The following is a 20,731-nucleotide window of genomic DNA, read 5'->3' as shown; positions in this document are numbered from 1 at the left end:
ATTTTGATCCTGAAATCACTTGGGGCCATATCCAAGCTACTTTTGTTCGCATTAATGAAGGGCAAATGAATCCCAAGTTCTTGTATAACTTTGGAATGTGTGATGTACTTTTCCTCCTCCGTCAGATCTACTCTCCTAGCTTGTACTGTCCAGTTGATAGGGGGCATTTAAATCCCTCAAATACCCACACATGGAGGGTGAGGCAGGCAGCCTGGAGCCTGGTGGGTGTGACAGAAGGCAACCGTGGACAATCCACAGAGAGTAAAAGTCACATGGGCTAGCAGGAGTGCTCATAAACTAATTCTGGGCTGGGATTCAATCTGTCATAGGCTTCCACGGACTTCTGTTTCCCACAGTGTGGCACCTACCTTCCAGGAATGTTTCCTGTGGATTTTGGAAAAGCCTGTTGTTTCCACCAGGTATCAATGTTTCTTTCCCATTTGTTTTTCAGCCTCAGAGAGCATGGTCTCCGGCCCCGCCATCATGGAGGACGATGACCAGGAAGTCGATTCAGCAGATGAATCTGTCTCCAATGATATGATGACTGCGACGGATGAGCCCTCCAAGATGTCATCGGCCACCGGGCGCCGAATCCGGCGCTTTAAGCAGGAATGGCTGAAAAAGTTCTGGTTCCTGCGGTACTCCCCGACCCTCAATGAGATGTGGTGTCACGTCTGCCGCCAGTACACAGTGCAGTCCTCACGCACCTCAGCCTTCATCATCGGCTCCAAACAGTTTAAGATTCACACCATCAAACTGCACAGCCAGAGCAACCTGCACAAGAAGTGCCTGCAGCTGTACAAGCTCCGCATGCACCCGGAGAAGACAGAGGAGATGTGTCGCAACATGACCCTGCTCTTCAACACAGCCTACCACTTGGCCCTGGAGGGCAGGCCCTACCTGGACTTCAGGCCCCTGGCAGAGCTGCTGAGGAAGTGTGAGCTGAAGGTGGTGGACCAGTACATGAACGAGGGAGACTGCCAGATCCTCATCCATCACATCGCCCGGGCCCTGCGGGAAGACCTGGTGGAGCGCATCCGCCAGTCACCTTGCCTCAGCATCATCCTGGATGGGCAGAGTGATGATCTGCTGGCCGACACAGTGGCTGTCTATGTTCAGTACACCAGCAGCGATGGGCCCCCGGCCACAGAGTTCCTGTCCCTACAGGAGCTGGGGTTCTCTAGCACAGAAAGCTATCTCCAGGCACTTGACCGGGCCTTCTCGGCCTTGGGCATCCGGTTGCAGGATGAAAAGCCAACCGTTGGCTTGGGTGTAGATGGAGCCAACATCACAGCCAGCCTTCGTGCCAGCATGTTCATGACCATCCGCAAGACGCTGCCCTGGCTGCTGTGCCTGCCCTTCATGGTGCACCGGCCCCACCTGGAGATCCTGGATGCCATCAGCGGGAAGGAGCTCCCATGCCTCGAGGAGCTGGAGAACAACCTGAAGCAGCTGCTGAGCTTCTACCGCTACTCGCCACGCCTCATGTGCGAGCTGCGGTCCACAGCGGCCACACTCTGTGAGGAGACGGAGTTCCTGGGGGATATCCGCGCAGTGCGCTGGATCATCGGTGAGCAGAACGTCCTCAATGCCCTCATCAAGGACTACCTGGAGGTGGTGGCTCATCTCAAGGAGGTCAGCAGCCAGACCCAGCGGGCGGATGCCTCGGCCATTGCACTGGCCCTGCTGCAGTTCCTCATGGACTACCAGTCCATCAAGCTCATCTACTTCCTGCTGGACGTGATCGCTGTGCTCTCGCGCCTGGCCTACATCTTCCAGGGCGAGTACCTGCTGGTGTCCCAGGTGGATGACAAGATCGAGGAGGCCATCCAGGAGATCAGCCGGCTAGCTGACTCCCCTGGAGAATACCTGCAGGAGTTCGAGGAGAACTTCCGAGAGAGCTTCAATGGGATCGCCATGAAGAATCTCAGGGTGGCTGAAGCCAAGTTCCAGTCCATCAGGGAGAAGATCTGCCAGAAGACCCAGGTCATCCTGGCTCAGAGGTTCGACTCCCGCAGCCGGATCTTTGTGAAGGCCTGCCAGGTGTTCGACCTGGCTGCCTGGCCCAGGAGCAGTGAGGAGCTGATGAGCTTTGGCAAGGAGGATATGGTGCAAATATTTGATCACCTGGAGGCCATCCCGACCTTTTCCCGGGATGTCTGTAGGGAAGGGCTGGACCCCCGGGGTAGCCTGTTGATGGAGTGGCGAGAACTCAAGGCAGATTACTACACCAAAAATGGCTTCAAAGACCTGATCAGCCACATTTGCAAGTACAAACAGAGGTTTCCACTCTTGAACAAGATCATCCAGGTTCTTAAAGTCCTCCCCACTTCCACCGCTTGCTGCGAGAAAGGCCGCAATGCCCTCCAGCGAGTTCGCAAAAACCACCGCTCCCGCCTGACCCTGGAGCAGCTTAGCGACCTGTTGACAATCGCTGTAAACGGACCGCCAATCGCCAACTTTGATGCCAAGCGAGCCCTGGACAGCTGGTTTGAGGAGAAGTCTGGGAATAGTTATGCGCTGTCAGCAGAAGTCCTCAGTAGGATGTCTGCGCTGGAGCAGAAGCCAGCGCTACAGACCGTGGACCACGGGACGGAGTTTTACCCCGACATTTAAGAAGCTGGCACTGCAGAGTTCACTAAGCTGTTGAATATTTTTTTAATCTATACTCATAAGCTTTGATATATTATATAAATATATATTATATTATATTATATATATATATATATATAAACTCACACTGAAAATTTTTAAAAACCAAGGTGACGTGTCCACCAGAAGCCACTGGGAGCTTTCAGAAAGGAAAAATGTTGGAAACTGACTCTTGTCTACAAAATTTGGCAGCTGCAACATACATGGCAACTCATTTTCACTCACAGAAGCACGTGCTGGGGCCTCCTGTGTTCCCACCTTACTGTTCGCCAACAGCATAAGCTAAAATGACAGGTCTCTGTCATCACCTTTAGGTAGCTCATTTTGTTTATGTTTTCATTTGTGGGTGGCGGGGCTCTGGGTTTGGGTTTATGTTCTTGCCTTTTCTTTTTTCATTTGGTTTTATGATGGGAGGGAGCTCCTCGGCCTCCTCATTGACATTCTGGTCCGGCTGAATCAGATCTCTGACTTAAGCCAGGGTGGGTTGTCTGTCTGGATTGGGGGGATTGACCTTTCTCCCTCTCCACCTGACTTCAGCTTGAGATCTTTTTTTATTCATTTCCTAATGAGGGTTCCTTCACTGTCCTACAAACAAAAGTGTCGGTCAAACTGTGACACTGCCACACCTCACCTCTGTTGCCTCGTCCATCCCTGGGTTGTGGATCCCTTCCTTACAGCCCCCCTAGAAATTCACGATATTACCCATTATACTGAAGGCAACATTGCCTCACCACCGAGCTTGAAATCCTGGGGAAGGGAGAAGGGGTGAGATTTTAGCATTCCTGTTTATACGAGGTAGAGGATAAAACAATACAATTCCATTCCGATCCAGGGCTTTTGGGGAGATAAAGAGCCAAGAAGTCCAGACCCCAATAGGGGAGTGATTTTTGGCTAAAAAATAAGTAAAATGAAAAGTACATGTTCGAGTTACATTATTTATACTCTTTCTTTATAATCATATCATATGTTGAGGGTTTTCTTTTTCTTTAATAATCAAGAAATGCCTGCTATAGTTCAGTGGCAGGAGGTGTCAATGCAAATTGTGCCCTGAGTTATACATAACTCAGATGAGAGTCTCTAGAGATGTGGTCCTTCTTTTGCAACAAGGCTGATAACATGCTCCATGGTCATAGGAAACTGGGGAATGTGTCTCTGCCTGTAAACTCTTCCTTTTTTGAACAGGATAGAGATGTCCTAAAGAAATGGAGAAAAGAAGAGAGGACTCTCAAGGCATCAGCCTACACACACACACACACACACACACAATCACAATATACAATATAAGCTTTAGAAATAGCCACTTGCCTACTCCCTGGGGCAAGTAGTGTTTTAAACTAGAGGAGTCTGATCAATGCTCTTTCATTCATTTAACTACCGGTATACCTCGCAAGGGAGTTTTAAAAAATGTGCGTGAGCTGTTAAAAACTTCTGTTCATGTTTCTACATCTGATTTATGCATATTTTATATGCAGAGATCCTATCAAGTGGATGCAGGTCATTTTGGGGTGGGGGGAGGAAGATCTGAATTATATACACGTGGTCAGTTCTGCTGAGAGCTTCATCTCTTGGTTGGCAGAGGGTGGTGTGGTCTGGCCACAGGCAAGGCCCCAGTGTCTTCAACCTGCTTGGTTCAGACATTATAAAACTGTGGTGGCTTCCTTCCTTCTTGGTTTATGTTGTCTCTGAGGCCTCATGCCACCGTTGAGAACCATAGTGGAAATGTCATCAACACTGAACATGTTATAGCCCTTTCTTTGTCCCACCAGTCCCTTCATCCCCCACCAATCCCTTCCCCTTCACCCCCATGGTCTTGGTGCTAAGATAACTTTAGAATCATTGCTGCTAGTCAATAGCTTTTCATTATATAAATATATTATATATATTATATATTATTTTTGAAACATTTTTGTTTGTTTTCAACAGTGATGTAGCATGTTAGAAAAACAAAACAAAACAAAACAAAAACCTGGGCTCCTCCAACTGTCCCACTGCCAGGCCTCATATGCTGCCTTCTTCAACAAATCAATGCACCCCTGCCTGGTGACATCCACCCCACCCTCCACCCCAGTTGCACACATGCTTCCCCACCCTCCTCTGAGCAAGAAGACAGTTAGCAGGAACGAGCAAGGAAAGGCTGAAAGCCCCCTTCTGAGGCTCTGAGGTTCCCAGCCCCGTTCCACTTCCCCACTTTAAACTGATGTCTCCCTCCATCTGCTCCTCCCATCAGGGTCAAAACCTAACTGTGGTCAAGTGGGATGCTGTTACAAAGCACCAGGTCCCACGGGGCCCAGCCCCAGCCTCAGGACTTCCTGTCCCCTCACACATGCAAACTGCTGTGTCTGGGCAGTTTCACTGAGCATTGCAGAGACAAAGAAGGGTTGAGGGCAGAGATGGCTGGCAAGACAGGGCTTGGTGAGGGCAGAAACAGTAGGTTGGGATCCTTTCTTCTAGCCAACAGTTGCCTTACACCTTACATTGGGTAATGGGTAGGGAGGAGCAGGCCAAGGCTCCCACTCATTTGAAAACCAGGAAGAGAGAACCAGTGTCTTCTTGAGCACCTGGTCAGTTGGGGCTACGCTTTTTCCTCTCAAGAGATCATGGCCAAAATGAGCTAAAATCTTCAGCTAGAAGGGGTAAAGCTTATGAGCCAGTGCCAGTGCCTACCCTGTAGCCCCTGATAAAGCTGAGAGCAGGTGACCTGCTTCTGGCCTAACAGAATGAGCTGCTAGGCACAGCACGCAGCTGCAGGGGTCACCTCCTCAGCTGGCCAGCAGACCTTGCAAAAGCTAACCTCTCAGGTGGTCCTGAAGTTAGGTTAGGGCATCCCTGAAACTCTGGGTGCTTGTGGCTTCTGCTAAATTTAGCCATGCCAGGGCTGTGGCAGACACTCTGTAGGCCACATTGCCTTGGGACAGGGAATAATTTGGGTGATACACCACTGCAATTTACACGGGGTCTCTTCTCAGCTTGGATGTTCCCTGGGAGGCCCAGTGCTTCTGTCCTGTGAATTCTGCGTGTGATTACCCATGATTTCTGTCATAGGCATTTCTCACTGTTCTGCTTGCTTGAGAAGGACTTGGACTGATAGGACACTCAGAGTCTAGCCCAGGGAGCCATATGCTTGGCTAACCTAATCTCCCCTTGATGTGTATACAGAACTGTGGAAAAGCAGTTGGCGCATCCCAAACGTGGTTACTTCAGACAAGACAGAGCCCTTTAACTCAGTCTCTGGTTTAGGAGTGATGACTACAGGCTTAGAATGAAATGTGTCTCGGGCTGAGACTTGACATAACTGGGCTGGCTGATTAGTGACTTTCTTTGGCTCATGGGGATGGTGGGAAGTGAGATCAACCTTGAGGCCCAGGTTTGTGGCCAATTGTGCCAAGAAGATACCTGGCAGAGCCTGGGAGCCAGGGCCCTTATGATTAACATGATCTGTTTTTCCTTCATGGAGGACAAAATAAAAGATCCACTGCCATCTAGTATCTGTGAAACATGAGGACAGCCCAGCCATGTCTGTAACTCTTGCCATGTCAGAATACCCAAGTTTTGCCTGCCTGGTTGAATATGAGAGTCCAGGCATCAAAAACAGCAGTCTTATTTAATTTAATTTTTTCAATGACTGGCCTTTGACACCTTGTGATGCTGGGCACATCCTCATTTCCCCATTCTCACTTGGGACTGAGAGCAGACTCCAGCTCCGGGGTCCCTGGATGGCAAGGTTCAGTGCTGGGCCCCGGAATCTATGGCACTTGGAGGTCTCTGACCTCAGCCTCTGCCACATGTTTCCAAGTTGAGTTCTTTTGCTGAACCCCCTTCCCTTGAGTTGCTTATGCCAACCCTTTAATTTGGGAAAAGGACCTTGTAATTACTTAAGGTAATGTTTAAATGTTTTCCATTCATTTGGAGGCGGTGCCAAAAGCGGGGAAAGCACGCAGAAGGCTGGAAACGATAGCTGACAGCCTGCCGTGGGCCCACAGCCCTGGCCCAGCCTGCACTGAGGGGCTTGTGCCATGTTACTTGATCACCTGGAGCCTGATGGGACCCAGGAGGTAGCCTGAGGGGTTGAAGTATAACTTCCCTCTTCTGGATGCCCCCTTTCACTTTTCTTTCTCCCCGCTCTGGGAATGGGAGGTCTAAACCTAGGTCTGCTTTTGGCTTTCAGTCTGGGTTGATTTCCAAGTAGAATTCATGCTTTTTCTTGGCCCATAGGTCCAACTTTTGGCAGAAGGCACTGGACTTGTGCCCCTTCCCTGCTTCAAGAGGCAGATCTAGCCAGGCCAGGCTGGAACAGCTGAAACAGGCAGGCCAGGCCTCTTCAGACAAGAAAGGGTTTTCAGAGGGCAGTGGTGCACCCATTCCAGACACCAGTCTTCTGGGGAAGTGGTGCTGTGTCATGGGTTCTAGTCTGGCCTCTTCCTAGGTCCTCAGGAGGACTCAAGAGACTGGCACAGCCCTTCTGCTTGGAGGGAAACCCATCTCCCATTTGGTGGGGGCCCTTCTCTTGCCGTCTGTTGGTTAGGGTGCTTGAGCTGAGTGGATGGTGCTGTGATATTTTTAAGGAGCCTTTGAGGCAATCTTTGCATGTTAGCCAGAGGGAGAAAAAGTGCCCTTTTGGGAGGAAAATGGTACACCCCTCCGCTTCCATCTGGCACTCCCTTCCCCCCACCCCCGCAAGTGGTATCGCCCTGGAAATACCTATGCAATCCAGTCTCCCTAGGAGAGAGTGCATGGAAGCAGGGGTATGTGCAGTGTAGAATACAGATGCTACAGCATATATGTTGTATATATGGACATATACAGTATGTATACACACAGAGTAAGAGAGTAAATCACGTCTATATATCTATAAATAATATCCTATATATTTATACATTTCTATGTTTTAAATAGATATAAAAATAGAGTCTATAGAGCTGGGAGAGCAGTGGGAAGCCTGGCGCTGTGTTGTGCAAAGGGGGAGGGAGCACGGCCTTCGGAGAGGGAGCCGGGGAAGGCCAGCAGGCAGGGTTGGCTGGCAAGGGGGCCTCCTACCCGGAGTGTTGGAGAGGAGAGTGGCTGGGTCCCGGCTCGCTCCATGCACTTTCTCTCCTTTTCCACAGGCTTGGTCTGAGGTTGGAAGGAGATACCCCCTGAGCTCCAGCTGAGGTGCCCCCTACCTCTCCCCACCCCCACAGCCTACGCTTAGGCGGTCACTGCTGCTTGGCAGTAGGACGTGGTCTCTGACTCCTGGTGGAGGGACCACTGCACAAACTCCTTCAAAACCCTCTCTCACCAGGACTGAGCAGCGTCGGTGGCAATAGGAAAGGTGTAAACTGGATCAAGAGCTGGTCCAGGAAAGATACCGCCCCTGCCCTCTTAGATGCTTCTGCTGCCCCTAGAGGCCGAGCCGCTGAAGTGCAGCCATCCTGGCCTCCCTCACCTGCTCAACCACTTTCTGGGAGAGGACGCGGGCAGCGTGAGCATCGCCAGGCAGCGCTGCCCACCATCCACAGGCTTTCTGGCCAGGGCAGGTGGCATCAGCTAGCAGGAGACGGTGGGAGAGACATATCTGCACACTCATAAATTCAATGGCAACTCCAGTCCAGAAGCAGGGCTTGGGCCCAGCCCGCTCCGCGCAGCAGCTGCTGCTGGCTGTACTCAGGACAACGCTGTTTCCCCTCCCTCACAGAGGCCCGGTGGCCCCCTACCCCACCCCCGCCGTAACAGGCAGGTTTAGTTCACGTACACTGTTCGCATTCTGTAACTTGAGGCAGAGGCTGAGCTGGGATGCCCCAAGCTCATCCACTTTTGTTGGGGAGGGCGCCTCCCTGGGTTTATCACCAGCTCCCAGCCCGGGCCAGGCAGGGATGTCTGGGGGCCACGCGGGGGCACCGGTGCAAGCTGGCAACATGACGGAGGGCTTGTGCAGCCCTGACGGGACCCAGAAGCCCATTTGCTCCCAGTTTCCTCTCTCTGTTTTTTTCCTCCTGGAGGTAGGAGAGAGGGCCTGACCAGGCACCCGATGATGGAGCACAGGCAGCTACATGCTCCCTCTCTCCAGACCAGCCTTCCGTCTTTGGGGTCCGAAGGGGCATTTGCTGCCATCCTGAGCCTCCTCTGCCCCTGTCTTGCTCTTCCCCACCATCCTACAAGTACCTCAGTCTCCAGCAGGCCCACCCCTCCACTTGCAGCCCAGGGCGGGTCTGTTCTGCCAATGCCCACCTCCTTGAGCCACAGCTAGCTGCCAACTGGGTCTTGGGACACTCTGCAGTACCTGGCTCAAGAGAGACCAGGCCGGGCCGAGCCTTCTTCCCACTGCTGTGGACCAGACCCACGGCCAGGGGATGGGCATCCCCAGGTAGCAATCCCACAATGCACTGTACCTCAGAGAGAGAGCACGCCAGGGGCACCAAGGGACCGAGCCCTCCGTCCAGAGGGGGACAGCGGTCACAATACTGCTCACCAAAAGACAAAGGCCAGGCTGCCCTCGGGCACCCCTCAGTCTTCACTTTTGTCTCTCCGGAAGAACCAGCAGTCTGATTCCGTCTATTTCAGCCCCCGTCTCTCTCCTCTCCACCCCCACGCTGCTGAACCGTTTTCATGTCAATCACAAAGGAAAAATAAGTGGGGGTGGGGGGAAATACCTAGGAGTCTATTATCACATATTAACATGTTAATACTTTCTTTCTTTAAAAAAACAAACCTCTTGATGTTATTATTTTGCAGACTACGCTTTATAGTACCTGTGTGACGGGACCTAGAACACTGGATACAAATAGAGCTATGTTGGTTTATCATAATATGTACGCAGAAACTTTCTTTTTGTCATATTATCCTTGTAATGTAAGAAGATTGTTAATAAAAGCATTTAAGTTTACTCACCATGGTCGAATTGCTGCCTCCTTGCCTCTATCCCCGGCCTATGCTCTGGTTGACTCAGAACGGGCCCCACCACAAGGGCTCAGGTGTCAGGATAGGAGTCTGCCTGCTGCCAGGTTGGAAGGAACTAGAAGAGGCCACTAGCCCCTTCTTGCTGCTCTCATTGTTCCCCCATTAGAGTCTCCTTCCAGCAAGTAACCTACGTGCCTCGCCCACCAGGCAGGCCAAAAGAGGTGTGACCGAAACCGTTTAAAATAAATCTCTCTGCCCCCATATGCATTCATCCCACAAGAATCTCCTGGAGGCAGCACACAGGGCTGTTGCAGATAAACTGTTGTTCTCATTCTCCCTCAAACTGCCTGGCATGGTTCTCTACTTGCAGACCTGGTCCCTGGAGAAGGGTCTTTCCTCAATGGTTTGTCACTGGCACTGGTATAGGGGTGATGAGTGATGCTTTCCCCACATCGTTTTACAAAGATGAGCATAAATCCAGTGAAGACGCATACTATGTTTTAATTTTTTCCTCCCGAGCTGCTCGGTCCTCCTACTCCTGTTTCCCTGCCCTGCCCATTTGTCTTCCTTTCAGGAGCCTGCCTTGTTCCTTTTTCTTAACCTCTGTCTTACCATTTTCCTCCCAGCCCTTGAACGCTTCCTTCCCGTGGTTGATCACTCAGAGGCCTCCTGTTGTGAAAGCCACTCTACTAGACCCCATGGAATGGTCTAGTTTTCTTCTTCCCAAAGGAGGTGTAGGGAAAGAAGGAGCAAAGAGACATAGCTGTCCATGTCCAATCAGCCCAAGTGAACCAGGTTCAGCCCCACACCCTTTGCAGCAGTATCTGGAACATGTTAATGATTTCATCACCAGGAAGCAAGGGAAGGAAAGTCTCCCCATTTGCACTTCACCATGAAGTTGGTCTCCCCAAACTGGGGCTTGTAGAAAGTGATAAGGGGCTGAAGTCTATTCCATTCCCTTCCTCCCTCTTCTCCCCAGCTTCTCCTGTCCCTTCTTCCCCAGGATTCAAGGGCGAGTTGAATTCAACCCAGAGAGGACTCAGGAGAATGACCAGCTGCCTGAAGACCTGAAAGGCTACCATGAAACAATTTCTAGAATGATCTTTTAAAACATAGATTCAGTCATGACATCTTCTCTGCCTAACACCCTCCACTGGTTTCCCACTGCCCTTAGAATTCAATCCAAACTCCTAATTATGACCCATCTGCCCTGCACAGTGCAGCCCTGCCTACCTCCCAGCCTCATCTTGTCCTCCCCTGCATTGGGCTCCAGCCACACTGCCTTCAACTCACTAAGCTCTTTTCTACCTTGGGATCCTCTGATGCCATGGGCCCTCTGCCTGAGATAGCTTTCCCCAGATGGTTGCATGACTGAACTCTTCTCTTTTAGGTCTCATCTAAAACGCAGCCTCATCTAAAATCCAGCCTCTCTAAACTGTGTAATCACTGTGTGTGTGTGTGTGTGTGTGTGTGTGTGTGTGTGTGTGTGTGTGTGTGTGTGAAAGAGAGAGAGAGAGAAACAGAGATTGTTTTATGTCCATCTTCCTCTTCCACATTGTAATGCCCACAAGGGAAAAGCTACATAGTGGGCACTTAATCAGTGGGTATTGGAGGAATGAATGAACTTAAGCCACTCCTGATAGAAGTGCAACCCCTGCAATGCTGTGTTGGTCACAGCTGAGGTCCTAGGTTCTTCCATGTTGCCTGTCTCTCTAGCTTGGTTTCCTTCCTTGATCAGAAAGACCTTGCACCTGACCTCTGCTTACATCTAACCTTGATCCGGCCACTACTCCACAATGCTGGAGGTTGTTCCCATGGTACTCACTTGAGTTCCCCTCCATTCCAACTTGCTCTTGCCCCTTGGACAATGTTCCACCCAATCCAGTCAGGTGTCTCCTAGTTCCTGTATGAAAGAGAACTTTTCCAGCTCCTTCCAGCTTGATGATTCTCAGAGTTCATGGTTCCAGGTAGCATTTTTAAGCTACTGCCGATGCATGTAAGTGATCTTCCAATAAAGACCCTGGGCTGCTGCTGTACCCCAGAGTCTGGACCTTTTAGGGTTAGGCAGCCCCAGATTCAAATCCTGCTGTGCTGCTTTCAACCTATGGGACCTTGGACGAGTCACTTATCCTATTCTATCTCTTCGGCGCTTAGCCCAGAGCCATGGTTTATTAGGTGCTGATTATCATTATCCTCATTATGACCTCTAAGATAAGGGTGAGTGAGGTGCTAGGAAGCATCAAGGATTCCTACTGCCATTCTCTTTCACCCTGAATCCCTGGGGCTGCCTGGGTGACTTTTAATAGAGTCATTTACACCTTCAACTGGCATGGATGCCTCTACCTAAATGGGAATCACCATTCCCCTCTCAGAGAAATCCTCAGGGCACCTTGTTCTGCTTCCTGCAGCTCATCTCACCTGGCCCTCAAGGAGAAAGAAACTTCGGAGAGGTTCTGTTTGTTCTGGTTAGAAAAGCAGGTTCCTCCTTGCTTGTCCCTGGTTGGAATCCCTGGGTTTCTGAAACAGGATTTCTGTCATCACTCGTCAACAGGCTGTCCTGAAATACCACGAAAGGGTGCTGGGAAACTGAGCTGGGGAATTATATGCCCTAGCATGGATAGGCTGCATTGACAGGAGACCAAATCTGGCTGAGGATGAGCAAGCACAGGGGCCAAATCACACAGTGGCCACCAGTAGCTCAGTTTCCATGGCAACGTCTGGCTTCTAGAGATGGAGGTGCCTACCTGGGAGAAAGCCTGGCTTCCTCCCATCCTCCTCCAAAGTAGGGGTCTTCTTCTCTGACTTGGAGAAGCTGCTGAGGTCCCTGCCAGGGGCCATCTGTGCTGGCTCACCTGCAGGAGATGAGGAAGGGGAGCAAGGGGACAGTTCTCCAACACGTGGACTAAGAAAATGCCCAGCTCCCTAAATCCATCCACAGCCACATACTCTGGCTTTATCCTTGCCAGGCGTCTGCCTCAGGAGGGAGACAGAACAGATGCTAGAGTTCAGACCTCCTGAAATGGTGATGCTTCCAATTGGCTCTAAAAAAAAAAAAAAAATGAAACTCTTGGATGGAAAATTACCACCAGCCCCATTAGCAATTAAGCAAATGAGAAGAGGCTGATTGAAGCATCAGGTGCCATTGCAGGTTGTCTAGAGGAGTGAGTAGCTGTCAGGAGGGACTGTCAGGAGATCCCAGAGGGGCATTACCAGGCAGGCATGGGGCAGGGAGAGCAAGTACACATGTATGTGGGTTTAATTTGTTTTATGCACAAGATAGGAGGCTAAAGGTATGTGTTAAAAGTAAGTTGTTGACTGGGTGTGGTGACTCACACCTGTAATCCCAGTACTTTTGGAGGCCAAAGTGAGTGGATCACCTGAGTCCAGGAGTTTGAGATCAGCCTGGGCAAAACGTAGCAAAATCCCATCTCTACAAAAAAATACAAAAAATTACCCGGGTGTGGTGTCATATGCCTGTGATCCCAGCTACTAAGGAGGCTAAGGTGGGAGGATTGCTTGAGCCTGGGAGGTCGACGATGTAGTGAGCCTAGATTATGCCACTGCACTCTGACCTGGGTGACAGAGCCAGACTTTGTCTAAAAAAAAAAAAAAAAAGTTGCTGACAGTTTAGGTCACAGAATCAAAAATGTTAAAGCTGGAAGGAGCCTTAGTGATCATTTGGTCCAAATTCATTTTACAGTTGTGGAAACTGAGGCCCAGAGGTAAGTGACTTACCCAGGGCCGTGAAGGTGGTCAGTCACAAAGCCAAGTCGGGTTGCAGATTCCCAGCTCCTGATGCAATGCTCTAGACATGAGTCAATTTCATACGCAGGAACAGTGCTTGTTATTTGAAGCATTTCAACGGAAAGGCCTTGTATACAGTGACTCATGAACTCTGCTTCCCTCTTCCATTTCTCTTTTATATCAATCTAGACTCTTAAGTATGAGTTTTGGGCTCAGGTGGGCCATATTCATAGTTACCTGTGAAACATAGTCTGCATAACATTTGGCTATGTGGGATAAAACCCACCAATCCTATTTCATTATGAAAATTAAAATGCTAGTTGCCATTAAAATATAATGTATGTGCATACATAATATAAAATAAGGAATTATATGCAGACGTGGAAAGCAAAGACATCTCATGGCTTTCTTTATGGATTGTTTATCCTATTTAAGAACCTTCTATTTTAATTCTGTGTGACCTGGCTAATTTTCTACTAGCTTTGCAATTCAGGCTCTGCCCCTTGCTTAATCCCTCTTCCTCCAGAGGGCAGGGCTGTAGTGGCCACCAGGAAGGCTTAGGATTACAGGACTCCAGGAGTCCCCTTGTCCCTGCTTGCCACCAGGAGTTCATGAGTACCACTGGCTGCTGCTAGATCCTTCCATTGATAGAGTATTTCTTTGGCGAATGTTAAAGAAAGAGGAGTTACTAGTTTCCACCTAATTTTTCTCCCCAGCAATGAAGCCAAATCCCTGAAAAGCCTCATCCAACCTTGGCATTCCTAATTGTATGTAGCCTCTTTGATTCAGTACTCAAGCAAGGCCACCAAGGTACACATACATGCACACGCACAGAGTACTCTATGACTCACTCTATGAGTGGTTCCACTCACTCCTGGGTATATATCTTAGAGAAACTCACGAAGTGCACAAGGAGACATACAGAGGAATGTCATAGCAGCATTTTTTGTAACAGTAAAAAAAAAAAGAAAAAGTGAAAGAAACATGTAGATATATATCAACCACATAGGACTGTGGCATATCCATACAATGGAATATCATACATCAGTGAAAAAGGAAATAAACTAGAGCTGCATGTGTCTGCACAGATGAAATGGAAATATTTAATGTTGAGTGAAAATAGTGTGATACAATTTAAATGAAGTTTAAAAACACTTTATGGAACTCAGGGTTTACAGAGACATGTAGTAAATATATAAGGGAATGCCTGGGATGATAAACCCCAAATCTAAGGTCATGGTCTTCTGAGTAAAGGGCACTGAGGGTACTTCAATTGTAGTTGTCAAGTTTTATTAAACATGGCAGTGGTTCATAAGTGCTTATCAGATGATTTCTTCTGCATTTTACATGCCGAAATATTAGGTAAAAAGGGAAAGAATAAATAAAACACCAGGCAGCTGACCCTGTTGGAAATTTTTTATTTACCACTGCAAGGTTTTTGCTCCAAAGTGTCACACCAGACATATGACTACAATGTCTCATGCGTCTTTTTGTGCTTTAGTTCATGACTGCAAAACACACACTTAGCATTTGACAACAGGAAACACAGAGGGCAGAAACAAATCACAAGGACTAGTTGGTTTAGGCTACAGCCACCTTTCACCCAGGACTCTTTTACATCCAAGAGAAATGGACCCTGAATAACTGGTCTCCTAGCTGACTCTCTGTGCCCAGCTGTGTTTGGGGTGACTTGTCATTCAACCCACACAAAAAGTTATATCTCAAATCAAAACGGACAGACATATGCAAGGTCTTAATCAATAAGTGCTCAACAAATAGATATTGATTTGATGCAAGAGGTGGAGTCACAGATTAATGAGGGCGGACTCCTATTTTCTACTTCAGAAATCTCTGAAGAAAGAACCAGATCACCTTTTTGGGCAACGGTGCATTCTGAAATGGTCTCTTATCTTATTTTCACCTCTGTCTCACACCCTTTTTAGAAATGCTCACTGGCATCGCACAAGGTGTTCCTTTAAAAAATGATGAGATGCTTTCACACAGGCTCAATTACTATAATTTGATAGTAAATTGTCAATGTTTCTGGTACAAGGTAAGCTGATGTAAAGACTACTGAAATATTTTGATTTGGCAGTTTGACATCTCTGGGTAATTTAAAATGCACTAAGATGGAGTTTCAGTGGAAAAGCAGAGCAATTATATTCTCTTCATCTGTTGATTACATTTACATGGAGAGCAATGAATTGTCATTAGGCAAATAGTAATACTCAATGTCATGAATTTCTAGCCTGACTGCTGAGACATCTAATGCCTTTACCATTGAGAACTCAGCTAGGACTCTAATTTGTATGCCATTTGCAGTGTCTTTTTCTGCCTACTCCGCCAGGCATTCTTAATTCATTAATTAACTCAACAAATACATGTGGAGCACCCATGAGACAGCTTTATCCCAGGCACTTAGAATACAGTGAACATAACAGACAACTCTCCTTCAAAATGTATCTCATTTCTGTAATCCCTGCTAAGTGAGTTCAAGGCTGACATCTAAGATGTTCTGTAGTGGAACCTGGCTCCCATCAGGGGCAACCTTTAATTTGGATTCTGGAAGACTAAAACTTGGAGATAAAAAAGAAGAAGAAGGAGAAGGAGGAGAAGAAAAAGAAGAAGAATGAAAGGATGCTTCATGACCGAATGATGATGGGTGGAGTTGATAACTCTGGGATCAGGGGCCCCGCCCAGCCCACCTGAAATTCCTTTGATGGTACTATAACGCAGCTGCATCAATTTATAAGGAGCCATGTTTCCTGATTTTTAGTCTAGAATCCAACTTTTCTAGATTGGAGTAGTAGATGTTACCAAGAAGAGAATGCTCGTCAGCTCTCAGCTTGTAGGAAATGTTTTGTTTTCTCTTAGCCATACCAACCAAAGAGAAACCAGTATGGTGAAGAGATCTCTAAAACATGTTATAGAAAACCACTAACAAGTGCTTTCCTAAACAACACTTGGCAGGTGCTGGTCAACCTCATGATGAAGGTTTCCAATTATCCAAAAGACTTCCCATGAAAGAGGGATTCGATATTTTTTCTGTTTTTTTTTTTTTCAGAGGATGGGTAGAAGTTATTTCTAATGCTTTTCTATGTCTGTACAGAAAGAGAAAATAATGACCATAAGGTTATAAGGTTCCTGCTCAGATTCTCAGGGAGAGGCCAAGTATAACTTGACTTGTTGAAGGAATGAAGCCCTTACCCATCTTGTCTAGGAATTCTGTCTTAGGGCAGTGGATTAGGGTGACATCTGAAAGCCCAGAGTTTTAATGTTAATAGAGAGGGGTCCAAAGACAGAATCCACGGTTCTGGAAATACCACGATGCTTCCGGCACTTTCTGGGCATTCTCAGCTGCCAAATTAAAGTGAAAAATAGGCTGGGCATGGTGGCTCACACTTGTAATCCCAGTACTTTGGGAGGCCGAGGCAGGTAGATCACCTGAGGTCTGGAGTTGAAGACCAGCCTGGCCAACATGGTGAAACCCCGTCTCTACTAAAAGTACAAAAATTAGCCGGTCATGTTGGTGGGTGCCTGTAATCCCAGCTACCCGGGAGGCTGAGACAGGAGAATCACTTGAACTTGGAAGGCAGAGGTTGCAGTGAGCCGAGATCGTGCCACTGCACTCCAGCCTGGGCAACAAAGAGCAAAACTCCATCTAAAAAAAAAAAAAAATAGTAACTTAGCTTAAAGATGATCTGCTGGTGGCCTCAGAGTTTGTTTTTAGCCAGGGAGTGCCTACAGGTTTTGAACACTATTTCATCAATTATATCATTCATTGGGGTAGGCTTCCTAGTCATTAGTCCTATCTTATACAGCTGGCCAAACAGGTTCTGAAGGGCAATGTCAACAACAGAACCCAGGAATCCTGGTTCAGGGGTAAGTACTGTATCCACTCAGCAAGGCTCATAATTTAGATTTAATTAACAACGTGGACATCTGTTTAGAATAACAGGTAGGAATTCAAAACCTAGCTGCTGGTTATTTACCCATTCAAGTGAAAACACATTTACCCACTCAAGTGAAAACAGAGGGAGGCATAGTTGCAAAAGACCTGATTTCCTTTTTAAAATTGTCTTTCTTCTCTGCCTACATGTAGCCAGATGTCATAGACTAAGTCAATAACTAAATTCCTCCTGAAGTGACTGAACACTGAGAAGGGACCGGTCTATCTCAGAGAGTCACTTTGGTGATGCTGGTGGGTGTGACACCTAGCAATCAGAAACCAGCCAATGACTCACAGGAGATCCCACCTGTACTTTGTTAGGGATGGTCTCCCCAAGGATAATAGAAACTGATTTTAAGATAAAAACAATAAAATTCTTCAATAAAAAGCACAAAATTCAGTCCAAGAGCAGGGGCCTTATGAAATGCACAAATTAAAGTATTAAGAATTAAAATAATTAAATAAAAAAGCCGAGGCCCCAGATTGCACACTGATGGTTGAGGTGTCCAGCATTGGAACTGGCTGCACCATAGTTTTGGGACTCCATCAAGGACTGTGGCCGAAAACCTGTGTGGAATGTTGTAGAAGGAATTTCTCCAAGTACAGTGCTCCACCCTCTACATCAGCTTGTTAAAAATGAAGGCTCCTGGGCTTCGACCAGGAATACCCACTAGGAATGTCTCCAGGTGAGCCCAGGAATCTGCTGGTGACTCTTCACATGCTAAAGTTTGAGAACTGCCGGGTGACTGCCCTGCGTGGTGAGCTTGATTGAACGCTGGCTAAGGTTTGTTTCCACCTGGGCAACCTCTAACTCTAGGAGTTGATCCAGGATACTTTCACTTCCTTCATCATTTTTGAAATGCTTGTTTTTCGAAAAGCCAAATTCTTCTTTGCATCCATGATTCCCACATTTAGCTTTCTCTGCATCTGGCCTAACCCCACCTATAAAACAGGCATAGGAACTGTATTTGATAAGCATCTCTTTCAATAACACAGATGAGCAAAATGCATTCCTCATTATGACCCGCATATTCCATTTCCACACACTGTCCTGCTCTGTCTTGCTTATTTTTTAGAAACAGGAGTATGATGAGAGAGCCATCCTAGCCTTGCAAACACATCTGTCATTGTCTTCTGGGTGTCAGAATGAGGAAGGGGCACAGAGAGCAGGTTGCAGAGGACGGGTCAGGGCTGTCCAAGAAGGGAGGTGGCCAGGCAGCTGTTTACAGGTGCAGCTGGTGCCACATGGCAATCTGCCGGCGAGGGTTTTTGAGCATCTCCTCCCAGTGGCTGCGCTCAGAGCCCGAAGTGTGCAGGCCCAGGCTGCAGTGGCCAAGCGCACAGCTTTGCCCTGACTCGTCCTGGCCTAGCACTTCCAGCTCCACACTGGAGGCCTGCAGCAGGTCGTCGGGCAGCTCAAACATGATCATCTCGTTCCACACGGGGTTGATCTTGTGCTTGGCTCGTTTAGTCTGCTTCTTCTTCAGCTTCCGAGCCTGGTGCTTCAAGGTCACCTTGACAGAGACATCTGGGGAGGGGCAGAGGGGAAAAAGAGAGAGAAGGGCCAAGAGTGAGTTTCTAGGATCTGGCAGGGCCCAGGACAAAGCTCCCTCCTGGTGCTAGAAAGATGATATCTCTAACTCAAGACTTTGGACATCTGTGCCCCATATACCCAACATCCTAGAGGGCTCAGTTTTTCCTTCTGGATACCCCAGCACAGGTCCCAAGTCTATGTGACCATAGAAGGCTCTGCTATAACAGCAGGAAAGCATCCCATCTGGACAATCTGTAATTCTAGGAGTCGATCCAGGATACTTTCACTTCCTTGCATTGGAGATTATTCTCTGCTCCCCCACTGGGCCATGCATTCATTCAACAAATATTAAGTGCCCACCCTATGGCAGGCACTGGTCTAGACGTGGGGATACAGCAGAAGTTCTTGCCCCTATAGAACTTGCACTAAAGTGTAGGAAACAGCCAATACCACGATATATAAGGCTGACCACTGGGTGGCCTGTGATTGGGGCATGTTAGAGTACCAAGAGGGAACCACCCTTTGCTACATGACTTCATATCCCCACATCAAACCAGGTCCATGACAATAGCTCAGGGGTCCTGCAGCTGGATTTTAAACTCAGACCAGAAAAATGAAGCCAGCCCCCAAGTCTTCATCCCCTTGATTCTTGGTCTAAGCAATTTTGTCTGTTATTAAAATAGGAGATCCCCTGCTGGTTGGTTGAATTCTTCTGATCCGTACTTTTTAAAGTTTTATTTGAAGACCCCCAACTTTCTATGGAAGAGGGATGAAGGCAGACTGCCTGTTACTGCATGCTCCTCCAAACTCAGGACACTGCACCAAGAGAGCTGGCCCCGAGGAAATCCACAAACAGGTCACCAGGTGATCTTTCATGTCACATCACAAGGCTGGACTGGATTACTTAGGGTTTCCAAAGCTAATGTGAGAATAATTGTTACTTGTATTTAATGCTGTAATTATCACCCCTGGGAGGTTAGTTTGTTATTTTTGCAGAGATAGTTGAGAGAGGAAGTGTTGTACTGTAATTGTCCTGACAGGAGCTATAAAAGAAAGCAAGAAGCAAAGAATTGTCTAAAGGGAATGAGAATAAAAGCATTGAACTTTGACCTTTGACTCAGGAAACTGCCAGCAAGACCAACTCTTCTGATTTCATTAGCCCCAAGTCTTTTGCTTGAAATTCAGAATGCAGTGGCAATTCTTTATTTGCACCCTGCTATAAATAGAGACTTATTTATATCTTGTTAGGAGCATGTGGCTGCCAGTCCAGGTATTATCTGGCTAGCCGAGGATGCTTTCCTGCTCATATTGGAGAGCTTGCTTTGGTCTCCAAGATGCTGAACCTGGGCTGGGGTATCCATAAGGAAAAACTGAGGCTTCCGGGGTGTTGAAGAAAATCTTATTTGGGTATATGGGGCACAGATGCCTGAAACCTCAGGCCTCAGCCCACGTACCCACACACCTTCTGCCATCACCCACACTCAGCTGGTATGAGGGTGGCAGTTGGCAAAAGGCTGAGAAGAGAGAAGAGACTGGGGTGGGTGGGGGGAGTGCAGTGGTGGTGAGTTCAGACAGGAGGGGAAGAACCTGGGCTTCCTGACAGCTGCCTGAAAGGTGGGTCCAGCCAGATGTGGTTGACAAAGGCTGGGCCAAGTTTTCCCAACAGCCCAGGCCCTTCACTCCACGGCTATAGTCTGACCCTTGGTTTCTTGTGCTCTGTGGTTAGGGCTGATGGTTCTCATAGTGGATCTCCAAGGAAGGGACCCCCAGGTGGCTCACACTTGGGTCCTAATGGATGGGATTGGCCCAAGAGTAAATGGATGTGAACTCGAAGAAGTGAGTGTGTCCTTGAAAATCAGTTTGTGAACTTAGGGTGAAGAACACAGCTGAGTATGGCTCTGTAGATGTGCTCATATTCCACCTCCCTGCTTACCTGTGACCATTTCCTCCCAGGCACCACCTCCCTCAGCACACACTCC

The 20,731-nt window shown here is 48.1% G+C and overlaps 2 protein-coding genes across 8 annotated transcripts in view; one reads left to right on the top strand and one right to left on the bottom strand.

The window, feature by feature from the left end:
* The window catches only part of LOC105471631 (PR/SET domain 11), an 88,708-nt gene extending 79,197 nt beyond the window's left edge, over positions 1-9,511 (top strand). For 6 of the 7 annotated variants that reach the window (XM_024789635.2, XM_011724207.3, XM_071074802.1 and 3 more), the window contains one exon: positions 452-7,662. In XM_024789635.2, the coding sequence (XP_024645403.1) occupies positions 452-2,616 (2,165 nt within the window). In that variant the 3' untranslated portion in view covers positions 2,617-7,662. Of the gene's footprint in view, positions 1-451 lie in introns of all 7 variants that reach the window. The other variant, XM_071074804.1, reaches the window with a different exon arrangement.
* Positions 9,512-14,670: 5,159 nt separating this feature from the next.
* Positions 14,671-20,731, bottom strand: part of LOC105471634 (synaptotagmin 13) — a 46,402-nt gene continuing 40,341 nt past the window's right edge. The window contains exon 6 of the mRNA XM_011724209.3: positions 14,671-18,746. Coding sequence (XP_011722511.1) covers positions 18,442-18,746 — 305 coding nt within the window. The 3' untranslated portion in view covers positions 14,671-18,441. The remainder of the gene's footprint in view (positions 18,747-20,731) is intronic.

The sequence above is a fragment of the Macaca nemestrina genome, chromosome 12, assembly GCF_043159975.1.
Source record: "Macaca nemestrina isolate mMacNem1 chromosome 12, mMacNem.hap1, whole genome shotgun sequence".
Classification (NCBI taxonomy): domain Eukaryota; kingdom Metazoa; phylum Chordata; class Mammalia; order Primates; family Cercopithecidae; genus Macaca; species Macaca nemestrina.
The sequence above is the reverse complement of the archived record's forward strand: the minus strand, read 5'-3'. Positions and strand labels throughout refer to the sequence as shown.